Genomic DNA, 25,181 nt, shown 5'->3' on the forward strand with positions numbered 1-25,181 from the left:
ACTGCTAGCTGAAAGGTTAACATGCCTGGTGATCTGCTTCCAAAAGGTCACAACCCTGAAAACCATATAGTGCAGTTCTGCTCTGCATAGATGGGCCTACCATGAGTCAGCATCAACTCCATGACAATTAACAACAATGTGATTGTCTGTTTACTGTGATCTCCCTCTGCTAGTCTGGGAGCTCCTTAGCACGGGGTCTAGATGTCATTTTGTGCCCAGTGCCAGGCATCTTAGTAGTTGTTGCTCAATTAAAGGTTTACTGGAGGAGGCATGGTGAGAGATTGCATGAACAATGATAACAACTTTTAAGAAGTACTTATCATGAATAGCCACCCTTCTCGGTGCTTCGGATGCATTAGCTGACTTCATCCTCACAAGAATCTGACAAGGAAACCAAAGCAGTAGAGAGGTTCAGTGACTTGCCAAAGATCAGCAGCTGTTGAGTGGCTGAGCTGGGACTTGAACCCCAGCCTGCTACAGCCCCCGGCCCATATGTTTTCCAAATCAGCTGCTTCTCTCTGCTGTGCTCCCAGGTGAAGGTGGAGTTTTCAAGCTGTGCATGTACTTTGCCATGTACTCGTCAATCTAAGAAATTGCATGTATTACTTTTTTTGTGTTCCTCTCATCCTCTCACTACTAGTTTTACTAACTTTTTCTTCTTTTTTCTTCCCTTGAGTCTTCTTGTGTGAGTGACAGGGGCTCTTCATATAAGAAGAGTTCAGGAGGAAGCTCACAAGCACAGAAGACTACAAAAGGTACATTGACTACCGAAAAGGGACATGTAGGCTTCTGACTTTCCTATTGTCTCAAAAACTCTGGTTTCTCAGGTGTGTTTGAACATAAAATCGCCACCCTAGTTTCCACAAGTAGTTCTAGTCTGGGTCTTGCCCCAAGGGACAAGGGAGTGTAATTGTCCTTTCAGTTCAGTAAGCATTGATTAAGTTCCATTTTTGTGATGGTGAGTTCAACACAGTACTAATAGCTGTAGGGAAGAGAGGTTGTTGGCACTGGTAGAAAATAAATTTAAGACAGGATTGCTGCTCCCCTCCCCCACCAGAAACCAGCGTTTATTGAGGTAGGAGCTCTTAAGTTATCATTCGAGGCAGTTCACACATGCCATCATTATTCCCAAAAATTAAACTATCCTTTCTCTTGAGGGAGCTATGGAGGAGATTCAGAGAAGTCAGTCACTTCCCCAGAGTTTCCCAGTGGTAAGAGGCACAGCTGAAATTGGAATTCAGAAGTCCGCTCTGCCTCTCTGCTATCCATTACAACCAGCATCCCAGCCACTTTCTGCATTTCTTAGAAACAAGCACAGAGATTCCTGCTCTTTGAGGAAGGAAGCAGATATCTCAGAGGAGGTGGAGGCCTCATCGGTGGCCTCAGTGTCTATCCACCTGAGAAGTCTCAGGACTATCCTTAACCTCTGGAGACCATGTCCAATCACTCTTCAGTCTGCCTCCCCCAGGTTTCTCAGGGTTGACCCTTCCTCTCATCCACATTGTTTTAAAAGCCACTACTTAGCAAATACTTGATCGTACCGTGTATAATCTCATAGAATCGTCATGACAACTCTCTCAGATTATTGTTGCTGTTAGTTGCTGTTGAGTCAACGCCAAGTCACAGTGACTTTATGTATATCAGAAGGAAATGTTGCCCGGTCCTGTACCATCTTCATGATCACTGGTATGCTGTAGCTATTATGTCAGTCTGTCTCATGGAGGGTTTCCTTGTTTTCGCTGACCCTTTACTTTACCAAACATGATGCCCTTTTTAAGTGATTGGACTGAAAGGTACTATTTATTATCCCCATTTTACAGATGGAAAAAATGAGGCATAGAAATCTTCCCCAAGATTACACAACTACTGTCTTAGTCTTCTAGTGTGGCTATAATAGAAATACCACAAGTGGATGACTTTAACAAACAGAAGCTTTTTCTGTCATAGTCTAGGAGGCTAGAAGTCTGAATTCAGGGTAACAGCTCCAGGGGAAGGCTTTCTCTCTCTGTTGGCTCTGACAGAAGGTCCTTGTCATCAGTCCTCCCCTGATCCAGGAGCTTCTGAGGGGTAATATTGTAGATTGAGTCCTGCCTCATTAATATTGTATATTGAGTCCTGCCATATTAACATAACTGCCTCTAACCTGCCTCGTTAATATCAGAGAGGTAGGATTTATAACACATAGGAAAATCCCATCAGATGACAAAATGGTGGACAATCACACATCACTGGGAATCATGGCCTAGTCAAGTTGACACACATTTTTGGGAACATAATTCAGTCCATGACCTAGGATCTGTTAGATCTGTTTCTGTCTGCACCTGGTGCTCAGTTCTGGACTTTATGTTGCCTCTGAGTTTAGGGAAAACCCTGGTGGTGTAGTGGTTAAGTGCTACGGCTGCTAACCAAAGGGTCGGCAGTTCGAATCTGCCAGGCGCTCCTTGGAAACTCTATGGGGCAGTTCTACTCTGTCCTATAGGGTCGCTATGAGTCAGAATCGACTCGACGGCACTGGGTTTGGTTTGGGTTGGTTGATACAGGAGGAAAATAATCCAGGAAGCTCATTGCCAGATGATTCATATTTTGAGTTCTGGTTTCCTTCTTCAATTCATCTGTTACCATTTACTTTTCAGAGTCTTCAAGTAGCTACTCCACGTAGTCTGTCTAGGGTTTTCAGGTGCATTCAGTGGGAGATAGGGTGAAATGTGCTTACTCCATCTTAATTGGAACTGCAGCTCTGATGAGAGTTTTTTGGTCCCCTCTTTTTTTCTTATTTTTACTTCATTTTATTCTATTTTTTGAAAGTTATATGTATAATTCGTTGTAGTGGTTCTCAACCAGGGGCGATTTTGCATTGCCCCCCCCCCCACCCAGCAGACATTTAATAGTGTCTGAAGACACTTTTGGTTGTCATGTCAAAGGAAGAGTTTGCTACCGACATGTAGTGGGTAGAGGTCAGAGATATGGCTAAACATCCTACAATGTACAGGACATCCACCCGCAACAAAGATTATTTTATAATCTCCTTTAGCATTCCCTTTATCACAGGTCTCTGGGTAAGTTTCCTTGCTGTTGTTTTAGGTGCCATCAAGTCAGTTCTGACTCATAGGGACCCTGTGTACAACAGAACAAAACACTGCCCCATCCTGCACCATCCTCACAATCATTGTTATACTTAAGCTCATTGTTACGGCCACTGTGTCAATCCATCTCACTGAGGTCTTCCTCTTTTTCACTGACCCTCTACCAAGCAAAATTTCGTTAGTTTTTGTTTTTCTGCAAATATCTTTATTTCATCTTTATTCTTGAAAGATAGTTTTGCTAGGTACACAAATCTAGCTTAACAGTTTTCTCTCGAAATTTTGATTATACTGTTTGATTCTCTTCTGTCTTCCACTGTTGCTGCTGAGAACTCTGCTGTCATTCTAATTGCTATCCATTTATAGGTGACTGTTGTTTTCTCTCTGCTTATCTTTAATATCTTCTCTATTAAGCCTTTCTTTTAGATAAACCAAAAATTGTGTAAGAGTCGGGTCCTTTTTTTTTTTTTAATTGATGTGGCTCAGCGTTTTAAAAACCTTTTGATCTCTCCTTTCTGTTCATCATCTATACTGTATCCTGTAGAGAGTTCTATCATGGCACCTGAGTCAGTGTTCACTCACTATTTACGTGTCTTTTTCTCTCTCATGAAACTGTGAGTTCCCTGAAGTTAGTCTACTTCCAGCACCTAGCATGGACCCAGCACATAGTAGATACTTAGTAAATGTTTGTGGATGAATGAATAGATGGATGGATAGATAGAAGGATGGACAGATAAATAAGTAAAGGGACAAATATATGGTTGCAGGTGTATGTCTGGTTAAAATGCAAGTGATATTGTATGGATTTACCTGCACTGTTTCCTCTAGCATCTTCCAGTGATCTGAATACATTTTCAGACTATGGGAAGATGAGATCTACCTAATGCTTTTTCGCATCACAGCTGGAAAGCTCCAATTGCCTTTGTTTTATTTATTTATTTTTAATATTCTCTTGACAGAGCATCACCGTCAAGCAATGATCTTGAGGAAAGTTACAAATCAAGTCAAGAGAATATCAGAAGGAAGGCAACATGAGGCTATGTTATCTAAACAGGTGAGGACACGACTGGAAATTTAAGAGTGGAGGTAATTTAAAAGAGGACTGATGTGGCTAGAAAAACTAGCTCTGTAAAGACGTCAGGGTAAGAATTGGGGTATTGCTGATAGTAGATGCAAGGCAATCTAAGAGTAATTCCTAAGGTAGGTACAAGTCAAGAGAGCATTTTGTCTGGATTTCTTCAGAGGTTTAAACTTACCTGCTTGAAACTCAAAACCCAGGGTGCGATGGAGAGAAAGAGAGCGCTGCCAACTTCTGTCACTCAGTTTCTTTATTCCTCTGAGCCTCAGTTTCCTACTCTAACAAAATGGGACAGTAATTCCTAGATGAGTCAGTTTGTTTTACTGTGGGGGCTTGTGTGTTGTGATGCTGGAATCTATGCCACTGGAATTCAAATACCAGCAGAGTCACCCATGGTAGACAGGTTTCAGCTGAGCTTCCAGACTAAGACCGACTAGGAAGAAGAATCTAGTGGTCTACTTCTGAAAAAAAAAATTAGCCAGTGAAAACCTTATGAATAGCAGCCAAACATTGTCTGATATAGTGCAGGAAGATAGTCTCTCAGGTTGGATGGCACTCAAAATACAACCAGGGAAGACCTGCCTCCTCAAAGTAGAGTCAACTTTAATGACATGAATGGAGTCAAGCTTTCGGGACCTTCGTTTGCTGATGTGATATGACTCAAAATAAGAAGAAGCAGCTGCAAACATCCACTAATAATCAGAAAATGGAATGTGTGAAGTATAAATCTAGGAAAATTGGAAGTTGTCAAAAATGAAATGGAACGCATAAACATCAATATCCAAGGCATTAGTGAGCTGAAATGGACTGGCACTGGCTGTTTTGAATCAGACAATCGTATAGCCTACTATGCCAAGAATGACAACTTGAAGAGGAATGGTGTTACATTCATCGTCAAAAAGAACATTTCAAGATCTATCCTGATGTCCAACGCTGTCAGTGATAGGACAATATCCAAAAGCTTACAAGGAAGACCAGGTAACACGACTACTATTCAAATTTACACACCAACCACTAAGGACAAAGACGAAGAAGTTGACTTTTACCAACTTCTGCTATCTGAAATTGATCAAACGTGCAATCAAGATGCATTGGTAATTACCGATGATTGGAATGTGAAAGCTAAAAACAAAGAAGAAGGATCAGTAGTTGGAAAATATGGCCTTGGCGACAGAAACAACACTGAAGATCGCATGATAAAATTTTCAAGACCAATGACTTCTTCATTGCGAATATGTTTTTTCAACAACGTAAATGGTGACTATACACGTGGACCTCACCAAATGGAATATATAGGAATCAAATCAACTATATCTGTGGAAAGAGATGATAGAAAAGCTCAATATCATCAGTCAGAACAAGATCAGGGGTGGACTGTGGAACAGACCATCAATTGCTCACATGCAAGTTCAGGTTGAAGCTGAAGAAAATTAGAACAAGTCTGTAAGAACCAAAGTATGACCTTGAGTATATCCCACCGGAATTTAGAGACTATCTCAAGAATAGATTTGACTCACTGAACACTACTGACCAAAGACCAGATGAGTTGTGGAATGATATAAAGGACATCATACACGAAGAAAACAAGAGTTCATTAAACAGACAGGGAAGAAAGAAAAGACCAAAATGGATGTCAGAAGAGACTCTGAAACTTGTTCTTGAACATTGAGTAGTAAAGCAAATGGAAGAAATGATGAAGTACAAGAACTGAACAGAAGATTTCAAAAGGCAGCTCAAGAAGACAAAGTGAAGTATTATAATGACATGTGCAAAGACTTGGAGTTAGAAAACCGAAAGGGAAGAACACTCCCAGCATCTCTCAAGCTGAAAGAACTGCAGAAAAAATTCAAGCCTCAAGTTGCAATGGTGAAGGATTCTATGGGGAAAATATTAAGTGACACAGGAAGCATCAAAAGTGGATGGAAGGAATACACAGAGTCACTGCACCAAAAAGAATTGGTTGACATTCAGCCTTTTCAGGAGGTAGCAAATGACCAAGAACCAATGGTACTGAAGAAGAGGTCCAAGCTGCACTGAAGACACTGGCAAAAAGCAAGGCTCCTGGAATTGATGGAGTTGATGTTTCAACAAAAGGATGCAGCACTGGAAGTGTTCATTTGTCTATGCCAAGAAATTTGGAAGAGACTTCTGGCCAACTGACTAGAGGAGATCCATATTTGTACTCGTTTTGAAGAAAGCTGATCCAACAGAATGTGGGAATTTTTAAACAATATCATTAATATCACATACAAGTAAAATTTTGCTGAAGATCATTCAAAAGCAGCTGCTACAGTACATCGACGGAGAATTGTCAGAAATTCAGGCCGGATTCAGAAGAGGACATGGAACCAGGGATATCATTGCTGATATCAGATGGATCCTGGCTGACAGCAGAGAGTACCAGAAGGATGCTTACCTGTGTTTTATTGACTATGCAAAGACATTTGACTGTGTGGATCATAACAAATTATGGATAACATTGTGAAGAATGAGAATTCCAGAACACTTCATTGTGCTCATGAGAAGCCTGTACCTAGATCAAGAGGCAGTTGTTCAAACAAAACAAGGGGATACTTAGTGGTTTAAAGTCAGGAAAGGTGTGCATCAGGGTTGTATCCTTTTACCATACCTATTCAATCTGTATGCTGAACAAATAAACCAAGAAGCTAGACTGTATGAAGAAGAACGGGGCATCAAGATTAGAGGAAGGCTCATTAACCACCTGTGATATGCAGATGACACAGCCTTGCTTGCTGAAAGTGAAGAGGACTTGAAGCACTTGATGATGAAGATCAAAGACTACAGCCTTCAGTATGGATGACACCTCAACATAAAAACCCTCACAACTGGACCAATAAGCAACATCATGATAAACGGAGAAAAGACTGAAGTTGTCAAGGATTTCGTTTTACTTGGATCCACAATCAATGCCCATGGAAGCCGCAGTCAAGAAATTGATGCATCGCATTGGGCAAATCTGCTGCCAAAGACCTCTTTAAAGTGTTAAGAAACAAAGATGTCACCTTGAAGACTAGGGTTCACCTGACTTAAGCCATAGTGTTTTCAGTCACCTCCTATGCATGCATAAGCAGGAGGATGAATAAAGAAGACCAAAGAGGAATTGACGCCTTTGAATTGTGGTATTGTGGCAAAGAATATTGAATATACCATGGACTGCCAAAAGAATGAACAAGGAGAGGCAGGGCCAAGATGGCGGAGTAGCCAGATGCTTCTGGTGATTCTACAACAAAGACCTGAAGAAAACAAGTGAAACGATCATATTTATGACAAGCTAGGAGCCCTGAGCATCAAAGGCAAAGTTAGAAAATGGACTGAGTGGCAGGGGGAGGAAGAGACAGTTCAGAAGCAGAGAGGAGTTGCCAGACCTGAATTGCCGGGAACCCTCAGGCATCATTCCCTGGAGCAACCGCAGCAGCGCTGGTGGTAGCATCCTGGATGCGGTTTCCTCAGGGAGAGAAAGCCAGCTGCACAGCCTGCTCACACCTCCGGAACCAAGAAGAACAGTGCTCTTGGCAAAAGCTAAGTACTTGCATATATTTTACCGTCCCCCAGCCCCCAAGCCGTCTTCAGTGGCCGTGGATTTTCCTGGGCCTGCTGAGCGCTCTGAGCCATTCTCCCGGCCTTGGAGAAGGAATAAATTCACAAATGGGGGAAAAAGATAATTTGCCAGCTCCACTAACCTGGGGAACTCAGGACAGAATTGGCTCCTGTCCAGGCATAAATGGTCCGTGGACTTTGAATACCTTTCCCACCTGCATGGACCTGTGTGGGCCTATTTCAAGAGAATAGGCCCTTGTTGACAGACTGCAACTGTTTCTCCATTCTCGACCTTGGGTTCTCTATTACCAGATTTCCTGTTCCCTCCTGCCTTCTAGTCCTTGCCCCTGGGCTGGTGTGCTGCTTCAGTCTTGTTTTGTTTTAGGGCCTCTATAATCTTTGGCTGAAGGGTGACCCTCAGGAGTGACTTCATTACTGAGCTGTAAGGGTGTCTGGGGACCATACTCAGGTTTTCTCCAGCCTCTGTCATCAGGCCAGTAAATCTGGTCTTTTGTGTGTGTGTGTGTGTTAGTTAGCATTTTCTTCTATGTTTTTCCCTAGTTCTGTCTGGAACCCTCTATCCTGATCCCTGTCAGAGCAGTTGGTGGTGGTAGCTGGGTACCATCTAGTTATGCTGGACCCAGTCTGATGGAGGGTGTGGTAGTTGTGGTCCATTAGTCCTTTGGACTAATCTTTCCCTTGTGTCTTTGGTTTTCTTTATTCTCCCTTGCTCCAGACGGGGTGAGACCAGTGGAGTATCTTAGATGGCTGCTCACAAGCTTTTAAGACCCCAGGCACTACTCACCAAAGTCGAATGTAGAACATTTTCTTTATAAACTATGTTATGCCAATTGAGGTAGATGTTCCCAGAGACCTTGGTCCCCACAGTCCTTAGCCCAGCAATTCAGTCCTTCAGGGAGTTTGGATGTGTCCATGGAGCTTCCATGACCCTGCCCTGGACAAGGTGCACTGGCTTCCCCAGCACCGTACACTGTCTCACCCCTCACCAAAGTTACCACCCATCAATTGTCTGTTTACTGTTTTTCCATCCCCGCCCCTCCCCTCCCTCATAACCATCAAAGATTCTTTTTGTGTGTAAACATTTTCATGAGTTTTTATAGTAGTGGTCTCATACAATATTTGTCCTTTTGTGATTTGATTTATTTCACTCGGCATAATGCCCTGCAAGTTCATCCATGTTGTGAGATGCTTTGCAGATTGATCATTGTTCTTTATCGTTGCGTAGTACTCCATCGTGTGCATGTACCATAGTTTGTTTATCCATTCATGTGTTGATGGGCATCCAGGTTGTTACCATCTTTTTGCTACTGTGAACAATGCTGCAATGAACATGGGGGTACATATATCTATACGTCTGACGGCTCTTATTTCTCTAGAATGTATTCCTAGGACTGGGATTGCTGGATCGTATGGTATTTCTATTTCTAGCTTTCTAAGGAAGCACCAGATCGTTTTCCAAAACATTGGTACCATTTTGCATTTCTACCAGTAGTGCATGAGAGTTCCAGCCTTCCCGAATTGGCTGTATTCTTTTTTTTCTTTTTGTCGTTGTTGCCTTTTTTTAAGTTGTACTTTAGATGAAGGTTTACAGAGCCAACTAGTTTCTCATTAAACAGTTAGTGCACATAGTGTTTTATGACATTGGTTAACAACCCCACAACATGTCAACACCCTCCCTTCTTGACCTTGGGTTCCCTATTACCAGTTTTCTTGTCTCCTCCTGCCCTCTAGTCCTTGCCCCTGAGTTGTTGCACCCCTTTTTAGTCTCATTTTATTTTATGAGCCTGTCTAATCTTTGGCCAAAGGGTGAACCTCAGGAGTGTCCGAAGGCCATACTCTTGGGGGTTTCTCCAGTCTCTATCAGGCCAGTAAGTCTGGTCTTTTTTTGTGAGTTAGAATTTTGTTCTACGTTTTTCTCCAGCTCCGTTTGGGGCCCTCTATTGTGATCCCTGTCAGAGCAGTCAGTGGTGGTAGCCGGGCACCATTTAGTTGTACTGGACTCAGTCTGGTGGAGGCCATGGTAGATGTGGTCCATTAGTCCTGTGGACTAATCTTTCCCTTGTGTCTTTAGTTTTCTTCATCCTTCCTTGCTCCTGAAGGGGTAAGACCAGTGGAGTATCTTAGATGGCCACTGACAGGGTTTTAAGACCCCGGAAGCTACTCACCAAAGTAGAATGTAGAACATTTTCTTTATAAACTGTGTTATGCCAATTGAGCTAGATGTTGCCAAGACCATGGTCCCCATGGCCCTCAGCCCAGCAATTTGGTCCCTCAGGGAGTTTGGATGTGTCTATGGAGCTACCGTGACCTTGCCTTGTACAAGTTATGCTGGCTTCCCCAGTATTGTGTACTGTCTTACCCTTCACCAAAGTTACCACTTATCTATTATCTATTTAGTGTTTTTCCATTCTAGCCCCTCCCCTGCCTTGTAACCATCAAAAATTGTTTCTTTTTGTGTGTAAACCATTTCATGAGTTTTTATAGTAGTGGTCTTATACAATATTTGTCCTTTTGTGATTGACTAATTTCACTCAGCATAATGCCCTCCAGATTTATCCATGTTATGAGATGCTTCACAGATTCATCGTTGTTTTTTAGCGTCGCATAATACTCCGTTGTGTGTATGTACCATAGATTGTTTATCCATTCATCTGTTGATGGGCATCTAGGTTGTTTCCATCTTTTTGCTATTGTGAACAATGCTGCAATGAACATGTGTGTGCATATGTCTGTTTGTGTGATGACCGTTATTTCTCTAGGATATATTCCGAGGAGTGGGATTGCTTGAGCGTATGGTATTTCCATTTCTAGCTTTTTAAAGAAATGCCATATCACCTTCTGTAGTGGTTGTACCATTTTACATTCCCACCAGCAGTGCATAAGATTCATTCCTAACTTTTTTTTTTTAGGGGCTATTATAAATGGTATTGTTTTCCTGATTTCCTTTTCATCATTCTCTTTATTTTATTGGTGTTTAGGAATCCAACTAATTTTGTATGTTTGTCTTGGGTAACCCAGTCTCTTAAAGTGTAAACAGCAATTCTTTGGTAGGATTTACAGATTTCAATAGAAGAACAAATTCTAGATAAAACTTATTAACTTGCCACAGTCTCAGATGGAAGAATCTCAGACCCTCTGACAAAACCTGACCACCAAACAAGAGTTGCCCAAAGAGGAAAGAAAAGATAATGCAAATATTAACTCATTTTCCCAAAGTCATCATTGACATTCCAAATTACTTTTGGTATATTCAGTTTACTGCATTTTTTGAAGATGAACCCCAGACCAGCATCCCAGTAGGGTGAAGCTCCATGCCCACTTCTCTTAGATGCCAAGGTTTCTATTCCCTTAGGTTGAAACTTCGGTTTCTGAAATTCCTAGCAGGGAGTCTGCTGTGGGGTTCGGTCAGTGTACCTACGTTGCATGAGAGTTTTCTTGTGGCTGGTGCACAGCCTAACGCTCTGGTCCATCTCATGTCCCAGCTTATCCTTATATGAGCTTCTTCTGTTGGTAGTAAGTACCCTAGATGTCCTTAAAGTGCCCAGTTCATGCCCACACATTTTTGTGGCTTAAAAAACTGGATTACTTTGTAAGAACCATACAAAACCTAGTTTCATTCTTTCTGAACCTAGTTCATTCTGCCGGCTAGAGATCTCATCTCTTATAATTTACAATGAATTTCAATTAAGCAGCCAAGCTGCAAGACAAAATGTGGAGCTGAAGACCTGAAAGTTCTTACCACGGCTGCATAGAGACTGAAGAGAAACAGGGCACAAAAAAGAATGCTCTATGGTATGGGACCAGTTCCTGATTTTCTCCAAAGATTTGGGGGATGTGGAAAGATGTCTTCAGGGTCCTGCCTCCCTTTTATTGTAAAGCAGTAGTTTCATTAAGGAACTTAAGGTTACTTTCAGCGAATTTTTGATACAGTGTCTTTCATTTGTGGCTGTAATTTTATGTTAAAGAGGATTGGGGTGGGATTGTAACACCCTCACTAAGGTCACATCCCTGATCCAATGAAAAGGGGGTTTCCCTGGAGTGTGGCCTGCACCACCTTTTATCTAAAGGTGGTAAAAGGAAAGAGAAGCAGGCAGAGAAGGGGGACCTTATACCACGAAGAAAGCAGTAGCCGGGAGCAGATTGTGTCCGTTGGACCTGAGGTTCCTGCGCGGAGAAGCACCTAGTCCAGGGAAAGATTGATAAAAAGACCTCCCTCCAGATCCAGCAGAGACAGAAAGCCTTCCCCTGGAGCTGACACCCTGAATTTGGAATTCTACCCTACTAGACTGTGAGAAAATTAATTTCTCTTTGTTATTGGCTGTACTCTTAATGGAAGTAGATCACCAAGCTTTTCTTCCATGGTAACACTGGGTGGATTCGAACCGCCAACCTTTAGGTTAGCAGTAACACACAAACCGTTTGCACCACCACTTACATCCCCTCAGTGTTTAAGCAGTGAAGGTTTTGAGAAGCACTGAGGCATGGTGGGAAAGACAGACAGACACAGGTTCAAGTCTTGGTTCTGCCTCTCACCAACTGTATTGCTAGATTAAATTGTTTAACTTTTCTGACCTTTATCTCGGTGTGGGGAAAATAAAGCCCAACAGTGTTATGGTCCTTAATGCTGAAACCGCTGGTGGGTTTGCTGTGGAGATAGGAAGAAAGGAAATGGGTGATTGTGTACTATTCCCGTCTTCTAGAGTGGGAATCCCAGCAGTAGAGTAGAGGGTGGCTGCTCTTAACAGGAAGGGGAAGCAGCTGAGAGCCTAGGGCCTGGCAGGAAAAAGTGGAAGGAAAGTGCCAGAGGGAACTGGCTCAGCCATTGACCAGCCCCCCTGAGCTGTTCCTCCCCAAGTCCTCCCACCTGAAGAAAATGCCACCTAAACCCTGGTACTTATTCCTGACTCCTTACATTCTCTCATACCCACATCCTATCCATCGACAAATCCTGCCAGTCCTGTTTTCATCATTTATTGTAAATTTGATCACTTCTCACCCTCTCTGAAACTCCTAAGCCTTAGGCCCTGTCAGCTCTCCCTGAGCAACTACAGGGGCCTTCGAACTGCTCTTGCATCCACTCTTACCCATCGCGCTCATTTCTCCTCACAGCAGTCAGAGGGGTCTTAAAAAACTTAATCAAGTTATGTGTTACCCCTGCTCAAAACTTTCCAGTAACTTCCCATCACACTCAGAAATAAGCCGTAACTCTACCATGGCCCATGAGCCTCTGGCTTCCTCTGCAGCCTCATCTCTGACTCCCAACCTTCCACACCCAGCTGAACCACGCAGGACTGTTTCTGTCCTCAGAAACACTGAGCTCATTTCTGCCTCAGCCTCTTTTGCGGTTGCTGTTCCCTTTGCCTAGAACATCTCCCCACAGATTTTCACTTGGCTCCCTCCCCTCACGTCATTCAGGATCTGCCAGGATCTTAACTTCCCTGACTACCTCATCAAAAACATTACCCTCCTCGCCTCTCCCACCCTACCACCCTTCATCACCTGCTTGATTCTTAACTGTAGCACTTATTATTCCATGATTTTGTTATTCTTTTATTTGTTGATTTGTTTGTTGTATTCCTCTCAACTCTAACACAAGCTCCATGAGGACCAGAATTTATCTGTTTCCCTACTGAACTCTGCAGAGCTCTCCATCATCTAGAACAGTGTGCATGCATAGTCCAAAAAAATTTAAAAAACCCCAAGCCCATTGCTGTCAATTCGATTCTGACTCATAACGACCCTACAGGACAGAGTAGAATTGCCCCATAGGGTTTCTAAGGCTGTAATCTTTACCGAAGCAGACTGTCACATCTTTCTACCATGGAGCAGCTTTTGGGTTCAAACTATGGACCAGGCATTTAACCACTGTGCCACCAGGGCTCCATAGACATAGTAATTGCTCAATAAACATTTGCTGAACGAATTGTTAATATTTAGGTAAATGTCCTTCCAGTCTTTCATCATTTTGTTTTGTCTTGTTTTGCTTATTTCATATAATAATATTTATTTTATGTAAAATACATATACCATCTACCCAATTTTCTGGAGCCCTGGTGACGTAGCAGTTAAGAGATTGGCTGCTAACCAAAAGGTTGGCAGTTCGAATCCACCAGCCACTCATTGGAAACCCTATGGGGCAATTCTACTCAGTCCTATAGGATTGCTATGAGTCGAAATCGACTTGATGGCAATGGGTTTTGACCCAATTTTCTATCTTGATTTTTTTAATTTGTTGTTTGCAATGGCTTGAATTGTGTCCCGAAAAATGTGTGTCCACTTGGCTAGGCCATGATTCCCAGTACTATGTGATTGTCTACCATTTTTTCATCTGATATGATTTTCTTATGTGTTGTAAATCCTACCTCTATGATGTTAATGAGGCAGGATTAGAGGTAGTTATTTTTGTGAGGCAGGACTGAACCTACAAGATTAGGTTGTATCTTGAGTCAGTCTCTTTTGAGATATAAAAGAGAGAAGCTAGCAGAGAGACAGGGGACCTCCTACCACCAGCAGCCCTGGGAACAGAGCACATCCTTGGGACCTGGGATTCCTGCACTGAGAAGCTCCTAGACCAGGGGAAGATTGATGACAAGGACCTTCCTCCAGAGTTGACAGAGTGATAAAGGCTTCCCCTGGAGCTGTCACCCTGAATTTGGACTTCTAGCCTCCTAGGCTATGAGAGAATAAATTTCTGTTTGTTAAAGCCACCCACTTATGGTATTTCTGTTACAACAGCACTAGATAACTAAGACACTGCTATATCTGAAACATTTTTGAAGTTATCAATTCTTCATAAACATCTTAATAGCGGCATTATTCCTTTGGGTAGACATGTCATCGATAACTTCTTCTTGGACATTTAGGTCATTCTAACCTTCTGTTATAGTAAATATCTGAGTAGTGAACATCTTAGCACCTGAACTATTTTCTTAATTTCCTTTGATTGGCATTCCTAAAACTGGAGTTACTGGATCACAGGATATGAGCGCCCTTATCCTTCTTAATATGTGCTACAAAAATGACAACGTCCTTTTTTTTCCTCTTTTTTTCATACCTAGTCTCACCCTGCTTGCAAGAGCCCTGAGATGATCGCAAACCACTTCAACATTTATGGGAAGAGCCCTCTGATTGTGTACTTCCTCCAGAACTACTCCATTCTACGGCAGCACGGCCAGGACATGTTGATGGTCAGGAGGGAGAAGACCAAGAGCATTCCATATCCTTGCCACCTGCCAGCGGGGCCCATGCTTCTCCAGGCCCTGCTTCCCCTTCCCAGAAGCCAGAGCTGGGGAGAGAAATCCAGCCCTCAGCGTAGCACCTGGCACGCAGTGGGTGGCAGTTAAGGGTGGCCATCGCTAGGAGTGTAAGGGTCAGAATCTTGCTCATTTTACTTCCAAATCTGCTTCATGACCTGGCTGTGGGACCCTGGGCAGGTAAAATTTCAGTCTAGGCAAAGTCACATTTTTCCCATCTACTAGAAGGAGTGGGCTAATTTGGCACTCTAACATAGTGTGAAACTAAATAATTGCTTCCTACTAGATACTCAGAATCACCCCAGAGTGAGTATTGATCAGGAATTCCAGTGTCCGCATGTATATACTTCATGTGATACCCTCTCCATGCATACCCCTCCTCCATGTTGTTGTTGAGTCAATGCCTATAGGACAGACAACTGTCCCATAGAGTTTCCTAGAATGTAATCTTTTTTCTTTTAATTATTATTTTGTGGTTGTTGTTGAGAATATATACAACAAAACATACACCAATTCAACTATTTGTACATGTACAATTCAGTGACACTGATTATCTTCTTTGAGTATGTGTCCATTCTCACCCCCCTTTTCTGAGTTGTTCCTCCCACATTAACCTACACTCACTGCTTCCTGTGGTTTCTAGCTAATCTTTTGAGTTGCTGTTGTCAATTTGATCCCATATAGTTCTTAAAAGAACATAATGTTCAAGGAAGACATTTTTGCTAGTTAAGCTAGATTACTGTTTGGTATTAAGAGGATTTCAGAGGATATTTTTGGTTTAAGGTTTAAAGATTTTCTCAGGGCAATAATTTCAGGGGTTCATCCAGCCTCCATGGCTCTAGAAAGTCTAGAGCTCCATGAAAATTTGCAATTTTGTTCTGCATTTTTCCCTTTTGATCAGGATTCTTCAATGGAATCTTGGATCAAAATGTTCAGTAATGGTATAGTAATCTTTACAGGGACAGATTGCCAGGTCTTTTCCCTGCGGAGCTGCTGGTAGGTTCAAACTGTGGACCTTTCGGTTAGCAGCCGAATGTTTAACCACTGTGGCACATACCCCTCCTTCATACGTATCAGCAAATTCCTGGCCCTGGTAGCATTTATGCTGAGGATTTAGAAAAAAGCTCAAATCTCAAGGCAACAGGTATAGCATGTGTGGGTGTCCTGAGTCTTGAAATAAAATCAGAGAAATCTGAGGATATAAGCAGGTTACCATAGGGAGTGTTAACATGGGTTTTAGAATCAAATAGACCTGGACTCAGGAGCCAGCTCTACTGCTTACCAGGTGAATGATCTTAGAAAAATTCCATATTCTCTCTGGGCCTCATTTTTCTCATCTGTAAAATGGGGATAACAGTACCTGCCTCATAGGACTGTTACGCAGATTACAGAGACAATAGAGAAAGGCCTAGCACAGTGCTTGGCAGGTAATGAGTGCTCGAATATCTTATGTTTGCAGTTAGCTCCCCATCAGGAGCTGCATCCATAACGGACTAGGTAGGACTTTGCATCGCCTGCACTAAAGAGCTTCATACCCACAAACTTCAGATAAGCAGAGGATACTAATAGCTCACATTTCATAGGACTTTACCGGCTATAAAGTGCTTTCTTGTCCATCACCTCATTGGTTCTCTAAAGACAGTGTAGTATAATGAAAAGAGCCTGATTTGGGGATAGACAGCCCTGGATTTGAATCCCAGCTCATCAACCCACTGACCTTGAGATCTCGTACACACAGCTTAAGCTCAGGGCTCAATATCTTTATCCATTCCTAAAAGGTGGCACAGTAGTTAAGAGCTCGGCTGCTAACCAAAAGGTCGGCAGTTCAAATCTACCAGCCGCTCCTTGGAAGCACTATGGAGCAGTTCTACTCCATCCTGTAGGGTCACTATGAGCTGGAACTGACTCAATGGCAACGGGTTTTGTATACCACACTAATAGTGTTGTGACTAGGATGTAATGGCGTACAACTGGTACTAAAATAAAATGTATCATTATTAACACCATATAAGGTCAGTGTTATTATCCCTATTTTATAGATAAGGAAATAGAGATATGCAGGGTGACTTATATCTTGTCTGAGGTTCCACAACTCCTGACCAGTGTAGCTGAGATCCTAACTAAGTCAAGGAAACTTGGGAGATGGGAGGGAGACAGAATTTTTCGAGGTATAAACATTAGATGGGTAAAGAGGCCTTGGGCCTGAAAGGAAAGGGGAGTTGAAACTCCTTCCTATTTATTCACCACTGTGATTATTATAGAGAAATTCTGATAACAGTCTAAATGAGTATTTCCTAGCCCTTCTATCAAGGAGCCATGGTGGAACAAACAGCTAAACGCTCGGCTGCTAACGGGAAGGGTGATGGTTCAAACCCACCCAGCCACTTTGTGGGAGAAAGACATGGCGATCTGCTCATGTAAAGATTACAGCCTAGGAGACCTTATGGGGCAGTCCTACTCTGTTACATGGGTTGCTAGGAGTGAAAATCGACTCAACACCACCCAACAACAACAGCCCTTCCATCAGCAGGAGGAGAGAAGGGCTTTATTAAAAGGTGGGGAACAGCCTAGCCAGAGAGGGTAGCCTCTTCCTTTCCAAAGCAGGCTGAGGTCAAAGAGCAGAAGGCGTCGTTTCCTGCTCAGATGCCCATCACTATCCGGGAACACGGGTCATTTTCCCCACTCCCCTATCCCTCTCTTCCCTTTCTCACGCAGTAAGCACATTCCACTAATAATGCAAAGGGCCGGCACCGTCAGAGAGTGTGGGGTTTTCCTTGACGATGAAGACCACTGAGTCCACCATGAGGTACGCTGACATCATCACCCAGGCCCTGAACAACATGAAGAAGCGAAAGGACAACCTCTGCCTCTTGAACAGGCTTCACTGGAACGAATGGAATTATTTTGATCAGTACCTAAAGGAGCAGCAAAACCACTTCCTCAGGTATTTAAGGGGCTTTGGAAAGTGGCATCGTTTCAGCATTTGTTGTAGGACATCACAGTAATTTTTAATCAGGGGCGTCTAGTCCCATAATTATTTTAAGCACAATCAGCTTGCTTGTGGTCACAATGTAAACTCCACGGTACGGAAATCTGATCTTTAAAAGAAATAACAACCTTTTTAACTACAAAAACATTACATAGTGAATGAAAGCAAACAAAAAACATGCAAACCCGCAGAAAAGCACCTAGAGATACACATTGCTAACATTTTTCTATAAATCCAGTCATTTTTCTGGGCACATGTACCTGTATTTCTAAACAAAAGTAGTAGCCTCATACTGTAGCTCTGTTTTGTAGCCTTGTTATTTTCCCACTTAGCAGCATATCATTGGAATTTTCCTGTGCCTGATGCCTTCTTCAATATTTTTATTTTGTTTAGAAAAATTCCAGACCCTTGAGAAAAGTTGGAAGGTTGGTCCAACAAACACCCATATGCCCTTCACTGCATTTACCAAGTATTCACATTTTGCCACATTTGCTTTTTCTAGTATCTAGTGCAAACTCAGATTTCCCCAATTGTGCCTGAAGAGTCTGTTTTGGATTTCTCTTCTGCTTGAAGATCCAGTCAAGGATCAGGAATTGTATTTTGTTATTATATGTCTGTCATGTCTTTTAATCTGTAACAGTCCTGTTGCCCCCCTGCCCCTCCTACACACACCTTTTTTTTTTTTTTTTTTTAATTGCGTGGACTTTTTTGGCTAGTTGAAGCCACATCCTGGATTTTTCCAATGATTCCCTCACGGTATATTGTTCCAATATACCCTATATCTCTTATACATTTGTCTGGGGGCAGAGCATCCAGAATTCAAAATGCCCTTTGCAGAACCCTGTGAAATGTTTCAACATATCATTCTGTCACACAAGCTAAAGATTCTTCTCCAAGTGAGAAATATGAGTCTGAGACATGTATGTTGGCTTCAACATCTCAAGGAATGGTAAGACAGAAAATAGTATCAAAGAATTTCCTCTGAGTTTTTCTGTTAGAAAATATGACATCTACAATTTGCAACTTGTTCTTTGTTTATGCATTGCAAGCAGAAACAGGCTTCCAAGGATAAGAAAAAGTTGTACCAGAAGATTCTAACAGCAAGAATGTTATGTCAATGCAATTTTTTCCTTTGAGTTGGGAAAAGACTCCCATTGTTGGAATGACTGTTGATTTAGGCCGAGTTCAGTGCTAGTGTTTTAATACCAGCCCTCTTGCATCCAGCCTACAGTGGGTAGGGAAGTATCTGATAGCATTTCAAGTTACTTGTTGTTGTTGTTGTGTTGTTAGGTACCGTCAAGTTGGTTTTGACTCATAGTGACCCTTTGCACAACAGAACAAAGCCCTGCCCCAGTCCTTTGCCATTCTCAGATCATTGCTATGTTTGAGCCCATTGTTGTAGCCACTATGTCAGTCCATCTCCTTGAGGTTCTTCCTCTTTTCGTTGACCCTCTACTAAGCATGGTGTCCTTCTCCACGGACTGGACCCTCCTGATAACATGTCCAAAGTATGTGAGACAAAGTCTCACCATCCTTGCTTCTAAGGAGCACTCTGGCTGTACTTCTTCCAAGACGTATTTGTTCGTTCTTCTCGCGGTCCATAGTATATTCAATATTCTCCACCAACACCATAATTCAAAGACATTAATTCTTCCATCTTCCTTATTCACTGTTCAGCTTTCACATGCATATGAGGTGATTGAAAATACCATGGCTTGGATCAGGTGCACCTTAGTCCTCAAAGTGATATCTTTGCTTTATAGGACTTGAAAGAGGTCTTTTGCAGCAGATTTGTCCAATGTAATACATTGTTTGATTTCTTGACTGCTGCTGCCATGGGTGTTGATTGTGCATCCACGTAAAATGAAATCCTTGACAATTTCAATCTTTTCTCTGTCATGATGTTGCTTATTGGTCCAGTTGTGAGGATTTTTGCTTTCTTTATGTTGAGGTGTAACCCATATTGAAGGCTGTCATCTTTGACCTTCATCAGTAAGTGCTTCAAGTCCTCTTCACTTTGAGCAAGCAAAGTTATCTGCATATCGCAGGCTGTTAATGAGTCTTCCTCCAATCCTAATGCCCCTTTCTTCTTTATATAGTCCAGCTTCTCATATTATTTGCTCAGCCTACATATTGGATAAGCATGGTGAGAAGATACAACCTTAATGCACACCTTTCTTGATTTCAAATTATGTAGTATTCCCTCATTTTATTCAAATGATTGGCTCTTGTTGGACGTACAGGTTTCTGATGAGCACAATTAAGTGTTCAAGAATTCCCCCTTTTCACAATGTTGTCCATAATTTGTTATGATCCACACAGTTGATGCCTTTCATAGTCAATAAAACACAGGTAAACGTCTTTTTGTTATTCTCTGCTTTCAGCCAAGATCCATCTGACATCAGCAGTGGTATCTCTCATTCCACGCCCTCTGCTGAATCCAGCTTAAACTTCTCTCAGTTCCCTGTGAATGTACTCCTGCAACCACTTTTGAATGATCTTCAGCAAAATGTTACTTGTGTGTGATATTAATGAAATTGTTCGGTAATTTCTGCATTCCCTTGGATCGCCTTACTTTGGAACGGGCACAAATATGGATCACTTCCAGTCGGTTGGCTGGGTAGCAGTCTTCCAAATTTCTTGACATAGATGAGTGAGCGGTTCTACTGCTGTATCCAATAGTTGAAACATCTCCATTGGTATTCTGTCAACTCCTGGAACCTTGTTTTTTTTTGCCAGTGCCTTCAGTGCAGCTTGGACTTTTTCCTTCAGTACCATTGGTTCTTGACCATATTCTACCTCCTGAAATGGTTGAATGGTGACCAATTCTTTTTGGTGCAATGACTCCGCATATTCCTTCCATCTGTTTTGATGCTTCCTGTATCATTCAGTATTTTCCCTGTAGAATCTTTCACTATTGCAACTTGAGGCTTGAATTTTTTCTTCAGTTCTTTCAGCTTGAGAAATGCCAAGCATGTTCTTCCATTTTGGTTTTCTAATTCCAGGTCTTTGCACATTTTATTATAATACTTTACTTTGTAGTCTCAAGCTGCTCTTTGAAATCTCCTGTTCAGCTCTTTTACTTCATCATTTCTTCCTCTTGCATTAGCTACTCTGCGTTCAAGAGCAACTTACAAAATCTCTTCTGACATTTATTTTGGTCTTTTCTTTCCTTTCTGGCTTTTAATGGCCTTTTGCTTTCTTCATGTATGATATCCTTGATGTCATTCCACAACTTCTCTGGTCTTCGATCATTAGTGTTCAATGCTCAAATCTATTCTTGAGATGGTCTCTAAATTCAGATGGAACATACTGAAGGCCGTACTTTGGCTCTCATGGACTTGCTCTAATTTTCTTCAGCTTCAAGTTGAACTTGCATATGAGCAACTGATGGTCTGATCCACAGTCAGCTCCTGCCCTTGTTCTAACTGATGATACTGAGCTTTTCCATCATCTCTTTCCACAGATGTAGTCAATTTAATTCCTGCGTTTTCCATTCGGTGAGTTCCACGTGTATAGTCGCCATTTTTATGCTGTTGAAAAAAGGTATTTGGCAATGAAGAAGTCGTTGGTCTTGCAAAATTCTATCATGTGATCTCTGGCATCATTTCTATCACCAAGGCCATAATTTCCAACTACCTATCCTTCTTTTTTGTTTCCAACTTTCACGTTCCAATCACTAGTAATTATCAATGCATCTTGATTATGCATTTGATCAATTTCAGACTGTAGAAGTTGGTAAAAATCTTCAATTTCCTCATCTTTGGCATTAGTGGTTGATGCATAAACTTGAATAATAGTCGTATTAACTGGTCTTCCTTGTAGGCTTATGAATATTTTCCCATCACTGACAGCACTGGATTTCAGGATAGATCTTGCAGTGTTCTTTTTGATGATGAATGCAATGCCATTCCTCATCAAGTTGTCATTCTGGCATAGTAGACCATATGATTGTCTGATTCAAAATGACCAATACCAGTGTAATGTCTAGGATATTGATCTTTATGCAGTCCATTTCATTTTTGGTGATTTCCAATTTTCCTAGATTCATACTTTTGTACATCCCATATTCCAATTATTAATGGATTTTTGCAGCTGTTTCTTCTCGTTTTGAGTTGCACCACCTCAGCAAATGAAGGTCCCGAAAGCTTTACTCCACCCTTGTCGTTAAAGTCGACTCTACTTTGAGGAGACAGCTCTTCCCCAGTCGTATTTTGAGTGCCTTCCAACCTGAGGGGCTTATCTTCCAGCACTATATCAGACAATGTTCTGTTGCTATTCATGAGGTTTTCACTGGCCAGTTTTTTCAGAAGTAGACTGCCGGGTCCTTTTTCCTAGTCTGTCCTCATCTGGAAACTCCACTGAAACCTGCCCAACATGGGTGACCCTGCTGGTATTTGAATGCCGGTGGCATACCTTCCAGCATCACACCAACGTGCACGCCACCACACACTATGACAAACTGACAGATGTGTGGGCAAGTTAATTGAGTATATACTTACTGCTGAATGCTTGTAGCCTGCTTCATTGTGGAGTAAACGTCTACTCACATTTCAAAAGCCAGCTAGCTGGTGTGTTACCTCCTCTGGAGGTCTTCCACTGCCATCTCAGCGTTCCCATTGTATATCCTGAGCTTGTCAGAACACATTCCACTGTAACCTTCTTCTGTAATAATGACAGCAGCGGTGACAGCCGCAACCAACAGTTATTGAGCACCCTATTTTTTTTTACTATATACCGGGCACTTTTCCAAGTACTTCAGCTATAATTCAGTCCTCACCACAACCCTAGGTTCTGTTATCACCAGGTCAAGTAATTGGCCCAAGGTCATGCAGCAAGTGGCAGAGCCTGAACTTGGATTCAACTTGTATTCCAAGCTTGTGGATTTCCTCACCTGTGTCCCTGGTATGAGTATATATGCCTTGAATTCAGGGACTATGTCTTATTCCTCTCTGTATGCCCAGGGCTGATGTGACACCTGGCATACAGCTGGCACTCAGCAAGAGCTCGGCGCCTGAGTCACTGCTATGCATTCAGCTCTCTGCTCCAGTTGGTTGCTTTTGACAGATGTAATTAATGAATTTGTAAATATTTGCCTCACTATACATACAAGAGAGTTCCTGGGTGGCACAAATGATTAAGCACTGAACAACTAGCCAAAAGGTTGGAGGTTCAAACCCACCCAGTGGTGCCTTGGAAGACAGGCCTGGCAATCTGCTTCCGAAGGTTACAGCCTTGAAAACCCTATGGAGCAGTTCTACTTCGCACACATGGGGTCACCATGAGTCAGAATTGACTCAATTGCAACTGACAACAACAAGAACATATAAAAATGGGAGGGAAACCTCTGAAGAGATCACACTGACTTTTAGTCTTTTTCTGTATGTCCTTGTGGTTTCTCCCCAGGGAGGTGAAGAACATCAATCAAAAAGCGGCAGATAAAAAGAAGGCAAACCACACTTTCATTCCACCTTCAGCCTTCAGTGAAGAATACGTTGACAAGAAATCCAGAGGAGGCCAACAGAAAGAGACAAAATTTCTTTTACAGTTTGTTCAGTCCAAGACCATGGAAAAATCAGAAGTGTGTACCATTTAAGAATTCCTAGTATATACCCCTGGACACTTTTTTTTAACTCAGTACTGAAATCATCCCTGAGGTTCACCCTTCAGCCAAAAATTAGACAAGCTGATAAAACAAAATGAGAGTAAATGGGCACACACACACTGGGACAGGGATGAAAACGCAGAAGGGGACAGGAAAGCTGGTAACAGGGAACCCAAGGTCAAGAGGGGAAAAGTGTTGACACGTGGGGTTGGCAACCAATGTCACAAAACAATATGTGTATTAATTGTTTAATGAGAAACGAATTTGCTCTGTAAACCTTCACCTAAAGTACAATAAACAAAAAAAAAATTCCTCATACGTAAACTGAGAACAGTTAATCGGAAGCACAGATGAGAACTTTAAGGGGCAGAGAGCCCAAATTAATGGTGATGAAACATATGGGTAGTGATAGTGAGAATGGTGACACAATGTGAAGTCTCTAACCAGTGTCATTGACCTGTTCATGTAGAAATCGTTGATGGATGTATGTTTTGGTTATGTATTTTGCCACCAAAAATAAATAAAATATTATTTAAAAAAAAGAATTCCCTAGTACGTAGGAAAAAGCACATAAAAGTTCGCTCACAGTCTGGTGTCGGGGGGTTGTATCTAGGCCACTCCCTTCATTCACGCAGATACTCAACTGTCATATTACTCTTATTGTTCTTAATGGTAGTAGCAAGAGCTGCCAGGGATTCTCTGCTCCCTCGGTGCCAAGCACTGGGCTAAGTACTTTGTGAACTGTATTAGTCAGAGCTCTTTGGTTGCAGGTACTGGAAAGGCAGCTAAAACTTGTTTAGGCAGAAGGAGAATCTAGTGGCTTAAGTAAAGAGGAAGGTCACAGAGAGGCTGACTACAGGCATATTTGGTCCTAGGGGCTCAATGATATTGTCCAATTCTCTTTCTGTCTCTATCCTCTTTCCCTCTGTGTCCTGGCTTCTTTTTCAAGCTGCCTCTACCCTCAGAGAAGGAGCGAGGGCCACAGAGAGCCTAAGCCTATATCTTTATAGCACATAATCTAAAAGAGAGATCTCCTTCCTGGCCTCCATAAACCAAGCCTCATAGGAGTTTCTGATGGCTCTGATCACCCTGTCTGGACCAGTCACTATGTTCAGGAAGAAGGAGGGCTATGAGTGACTGGCCAGACCTAAGTGATTCCGTGGCCAGAGAGAGCAGGACACCGCCAGTGACATGGATGAGATGCCAGCAGACAACATGCTCACTTTATTTTATTTATATTGCAGCAAAGCCCTATCAGATATCATCACCCTGTTTTACTAAATAGGCAGAGAAGTCAAGTAAACATTCACTGACAACCTCCTTTGCCAGGTAGTAGGGATACAAAGAAACGAAGAAGTTGCAGTCCTTGCCTTTGAGGACTCAAAGTCTAGAAGGAAGCAAGAAATATATAAACAGAAAACATGCGGTAAAGTCTCATAGGTTATGAGAGAGAGCTTCAAAAGGGAAAAGACCAGTTGCTGTTGAGTTGACTCTGAGCCATGGCAAGAGTTCCACAGGGTGGAACTGTGCTCCATAGGGTTGAATAACTGATTTTCAGAAGTAGGTCACCAGGCCTTTCTTCCAAGGCCCCACTAGG

At 42.2% G+C, this 25,181-nt stretch overlaps 1 protein-coding gene across 1 annotated transcript in view; it reads left to right on the forward strand.

Annotated features, from left to right (window-relative positions):
• The window catches only part of FAM227A (family with sequence similarity 227 member A), a 65,526-nt gene extending 41,334 nt beyond the window's left edge, over positions 1-24,192 (forward strand). Inside the window, 5 exon segments of the mRNA XM_064285112.1 lie at positions 3,922-4,134; positions 14,796-14,953; positions 17,782-17,934; positions 23,386-23,509; positions 23,512-24,192. Of these exon segments, the coding sequence (XP_064141182.1) occupies positions 3,922-4,134; positions 14,796-14,953; positions 17,782-17,934; positions 23,386-23,509; positions 23,512-23,682 (819 nt within the window). The 3' untranslated portion in view covers positions 23,683-24,192.
• Positions 24,193-25,181: the final 989 nt, after the last annotated feature.

This window comes from Loxodonta africana, chromosome 4, assembly GCF_030014295.1.
Source record: "Loxodonta africana isolate mLoxAfr1 chromosome 4, mLoxAfr1.hap2, whole genome shotgun sequence".
Classification (NCBI taxonomy): domain Eukaryota; kingdom Metazoa; phylum Chordata; class Mammalia; order Proboscidea; family Elephantidae; genus Loxodonta; species Loxodonta africana.